Genomic DNA, 4,838 nt, shown 5'->3' with positions numbered 1-4,838 from the left:
AGTCCTCATATAAAACACACATAATATATCAATATCAAAATATTACAGACTTCAGTCAGACGTCTCTGCTCTCAGTGACCTGGAAGACACACAGGATCGATAAAAAAAGGGGATCTATTACAAAAGTTGTCCATGCTAACAAGTTATTTAATTATTTTTTTTTTTGAACTTTTTTGGACTCATACAAAACAATTATTCTGGGCTTAATGTAGAGTTCTCTACATGTATCAATAATTAACATTATTATCATTATTATTTTATTTTTTAACTTAAACTACTCCTCCAGTTTCATACTGTACTGTTGGCAATATACGATATCAGTGCACATCAATGCATTGTGTTTAAACACTTGTGGCAATATTGTAATTGTTAGAATTGTGCATTTTCAAAAAACCTTGGTTCATGTAATTATCTGGTCGACTAGCAGCCATGAGAGGTGCTCTGAAAAGGGTATTAAATTGAGAGGAGGTGAGTTACTCTGATTCTTACCTATTGGATCGTATCATAGAATAAGTCTTCATTTGTTGTACGTGGCTCGGTACCTGCTGAGGGAGTGTTGATGACTGCTGTCGCTGTCAAGCTTGATACTCCTGCTTCTGCTTTGGATACAAGTGAAAAGCTTTAGGTAAAGGGGCCTTTAGGGGGAGATAGCAGGTCAACAGTAGATGTCACATAGAAGTGGTGTAGCAGCTCCGTTCTCTTTATCCATCCATGGTCAGCTCCATCAGGGCCGTTTGGAGACGAGAACGACGGCTGGCTCGACTGCACGTTACCGCGATACGATAACGTTTCCTGTCCGTGACAGAGTCAGCATGCAGCTTTAGCTCTGCTCTGTCTAGCTCTGCTTTTCCTGTTAATGTGTAAACCCAAAGTGTTTCCATCCTTTACTGGGTGTGTAGTGTTTACCACGCTGGATTTAACACGTGAGGGTGCAGCTCGTATCCACGCAGACCCTCCAACGTTTTCTACTTTTTTGTTTTGGCTCGCTGCGGCTTGTTTTGCATATATAGGTGAATCGATTTTTTTCCCCCACCCCTAACCAATTCATGTCTGCTTTGTGTTCTTCACTTGCTTCACCTGAGTGTGATCTTGGTGTTGACGTCTTTGAGGAAATGCAGACCAACCCTGGAGACAAGAAAAGAAAACTTATGTCACAATGTCATCATTAGGAAAAATGCAACGCAAACACAACAGTCACCAAAACACACTTTTTCATTTACTCAACCTTTTCATTCTGTTTATATACAGTACCTCTGCGTTTTCCACAAAGAATTAGTCCCACCATCAGCGGCAGAGCCACCAAAACCATGACCAACGTGATCCACAGGAGAAAGAGCTTAGGGGAGTGATGGTGGGGGGGATGTGTCTCTTCATCTAGTGACGGAGGTATGAGCTTTGTGTTATTAATTTGTGCAGGAAAAGTTTTTGAAAATGATACATCACTCAGGGTATTTGTTGTGTCTCACCTCCGACAGCCAGCCAGCTATCTGCTGATTCTCCAACACCACTGATGTCACACTTGTAGAATCCTTCAGCAGACTTAGAAACACTGTGGATGGTCATGTTTCCTTCATAGCCACTCTCTATTAGAGTGCCATATTTATAAAAGTCAGCTATAAGGACAGAGGACATCGTCTTGTTCCTGCAGCGCAGAGTCACATCGTCTCCCTCCATCACAGGCAGAGCAGGACTCTCCAGGATCACTGAACCGGCTGAACAACAAAGGATTTGGCAATTATTTTATGCCATGATTCATTTATAATGATTTTTTTCTATCATGTTGAAGATAACAAGGAAAATAAGTTTCTAACTCAATGTATAAAGATACAAAATCCAAAAACATACAACTATAAGGCATATATGGTATTTCTTTTCTCTCAAGTTTCCTTTAAATAATATAAACCAGATAAGATATACTAAATTTGTCTTAGACTATACATCATATATATACTCATGCATAAACATGCTTAAATTCACATGGTGAGTGAGACAGTACTGTGAAATAATACAATAGTTATAAAGTACATAAACTCTTTCAATGGCAGACTAAAAAACACTGAAATGACTGTTTGTATTATTTGATATGTTGTTATTTGTGAATGGAACAATGCTGAACATACCAGTAACAGTGATGTTGACGGCGTTGCTTCTGCCTCCTCCTTTAGCTTCACACCAGTATTCTCCACTGTCTGATGAAAAGCTATGTTGGATAAAGCAGGGTCCCCTTGATGTCTCCCAATGAGTAGCACATATCGTTTCAACTCCCATGATCCTCCTCATCACTCTCCACTCGGTGAAGTCACCATATCCCTCACATTCAATGGAGATAGAGTCATATTCAAAGAGCTGGAGTCTGTTTGGGACAATACGAAGAGAAGCTGCATCTGGAGAATAAGACACAGACAAAAGTATTATTTATTGTAATATCATTTTCCTCATATTTATAGAAATGACTTCTACTTACCAGCTTTCTCAGCACAGTAACAGTGTTGATCTTCTAGAACCAGAAGCACCAGGACATTTATTACTGGAGATAACAAAGGAAAAAAGTAGATACTTTAATTTGCATAAACATTATGATTTATATTTTCAATGTTAACAGATTTAGAGACAGACAGACTCCGTACTCACGTAGTCTGATGCAGAGAGCTGTGACCTCCATGTCGTCTCGCTGCTGACTGTCTGAACATCAGACTGAGTGACAGATAAATATAACGTAGGTGAGAACTTCCTCTTCCTGTGCAGCTTGTTTCTGGTTTGTGTGCAACACAGAGCAGCTCTGTGTTGAGCTGGAGGTCGGTAAGCTAACTAGTTTAGCTCATAAACTCTGTCTGAACAGGGCCTTAGCCTGGCTAACCTGCTGCTGCGATGTTGTGAAGGCTAGGAGGATAACAGGCTTGAACCAAGAAGCACAAGTCAAAGAGTTCATGTTTTAATGTAGTCAAAACCAGGCAGGGAGATAAAACAGGCAAACTTAACCAAAAGGGGGTCAGACATGCAGACATGAAGGCTTTGAGTGTAAAAACAGTAAACTTTGAGTATACAACTAATTAACATGTGAGTTGTTTTTTGTTCTGCAACTATACCTTGAACTACAAGTGAATAGATATACTGTTAGTTTAATAGTTATATACTCGTAGCCCACGTTTTAGTTTATGAAAGTACACTTTAATAGTTTTTATACTGCAAGTATACTTGTATATACTTGTATATACTTGTATATACTTGTATATACTTGTATATACTTGTATATACTTGCAGCCCACTTTTGTGATGATAAAAAATAAATATTTTTTCTCATATGCATCCACGGTGTTGGGGACGCAGATAGGTGCTGGTCTAGTTATTAGAAAATATTAATATTAATAATTAATATGAATAAAATTAATATTAATAAATGATCAATATATATTAGTAATAACAGGGCATCAAATTGTATTGGTATATCAGCTCAAAAGTAAATAATAATTATTAATTATATTGAATAATATTATTTAATGTATATTAAATCATCCTCGGGGCACCACTCTTTGAAACAAAGATAAAATGATAGCAAATGAATGTAGTCTCATGAATAAATCGCATTAAGTACACTAAACTATCAATTTGAAGCCTTGATTAATAATTAAATGAATAACTATAACCAAAAATCGATATATCAATAGATAGTGAAGGTTGAAGGATTGTGGAGTTCTTGACACAGCAGAGGTTTGCATTATTCACTCTTGTACAATATTAAACAGACCAGCATGTATAATCCACAAACATTTATTTACAAGAAAATAAAGGTTGAAAACACAATAATAATATAAATAAACTAAACAAACCAAACACATGTGCGTGCATGTGTGTGTGTGTGTGTGTGTGTGTGTGTGTGTGTGCGCGTGTGTGTGTGTGTGTGTGTGTGTGTGCGTGTGTGTGTGTGCGCATGTGCGTGTGTGTGTGTGTGCGTGTGTGCGCGTGTGTGTGCGTGTGTGTGTGTGTGTGTGTGTGTGTGTGTGTGTGTGTGTGTGTGTGTGTGTGTGTGTGTGCGTGTGTGTGTGTGTGTGTGTGTGTGTGGTGTGTGTGAGAGAGAGAGAGAAGATGGCTGGCTACTTGTCTCAAGATGTCTGCATGGCCTGCAGACAATATGGCGAGCACTTGAATAGGCGAAAATACCATATTATGATGGATGTAATAAAATTAACCAGATTTAATTAGCTGAATGCAGACTGGGTGTAATAATATATGTGAGGATTGTATTAACATGTCTGTATGTTTATATGCGATGTCAAAGACATACGACCTGAGCTGCTTTGTAATTTGTATTCATAATAATGTATTTTTGAGGAAGATTAGTTGATTGTTGCAGAAATTTTGTAAATCTAAATAAAATCAAACTTAAAACAAGTTTGTCTTTTTTCACAGTTTGATTCTATTATAAACAACAAGAATCCCAACTGACCACAAATCAGCCTTCATTGTTCTTTGTCAAGGAGAAATGATTGAAAATAGTTTTCATTATAAATCACTTTATAAAACAGGAGGTACAAAGTGTTTTTCAGGAGGAAGAACAGTGACAGAAGGATTGAAGAAAAGTGTGTCATGTCAAAAAATATAAAGTTAGAAAACCAAAAATCCAAATAAAACAAACAGGTTTTAAGATGCTTCATAATGATTTGTTTTTCTGAGACTTTGCCTGACCTGAGACTCTTTCAGTACAGAGGGGCGCGGTCATGGCATACTGCATTTTATGTAAAGAGTGAAGTTTTATATCAGTCCTAAAAGTGACAGGAAGCCAGTGGGGAGAAGGTACATGAAGTTTGATCTACATTTTGCTTTTGAAACGCAATTTTTTT

At 37.5% G+C, this 4,838-nt stretch overlaps 1 protein-coding gene across 1 annotated transcript; it reads right to left on the bottom strand.

Moving 5' to 3' along the window:
- Positions 1-517: 517 nt before the first annotated feature.
- LOC141761338 (low affinity immunoglobulin gamma Fc region receptor II-a-like) lies at positions 518-2,812 on the bottom strand. The gene is made up of 7 exons (XM_074624674.1): positions 2,632-2,812; positions 2,465-2,527; positions 2,121-2,384; positions 1,474-1,712; positions 1,252-1,393; positions 1,041-1,125; positions 518-635 (listed from the first exon to the last, which is right to left on the bottom strand). Exons 1-7 carry the CDS (start codon positions 2,660-2,662, stop codon positions 518-520), a joined length of 942 nt encoding a protein of 313 aa, XP_074480775.1. The 5' UTR covers positions 2,663-2,812.
- Positions 2,813-4,838: the final 2,026 nt, after the last annotated feature.

This window comes from Sebastes fasciatus, chromosome 22 (assembly GCF_043250625.1).
Source record: "Sebastes fasciatus isolate fSebFas1 chromosome 22, fSebFas1.pri, whole genome shotgun sequence".
Taxonomy (NCBI): Eukaryota; Metazoa; Chordata; class Actinopteri; order Perciformes; family Sebastidae; genus Sebastes; species Sebastes fasciatus.
This window is presented reverse-complemented; position numbering and strand designations above follow the sequence as displayed.

Bases quoted from the DNA above. Each gene is read 5' to 3' on its own strand.
- LOC141761338 (XM_074624674.1), bottom strand. From the start codon at position 2,662: ATGGAGGTCACAGCTCTCTGCATCAGACTAC. The intron at 2,528-2,631 runs GTGAGTACGGAG...TGTTATCTCCAG, and splicing joins AGCTCTCTGCATCAGACTAC to TAATAAATGTCCTGGTGCTT. The intron at 1,126-1,251 runs GTACTGTATATA...TCTTGTCTCCAG, and splicing joins TCTTTGTGGAAAACGCAGAG to GGTTGGTCTGCATTTCCTCA.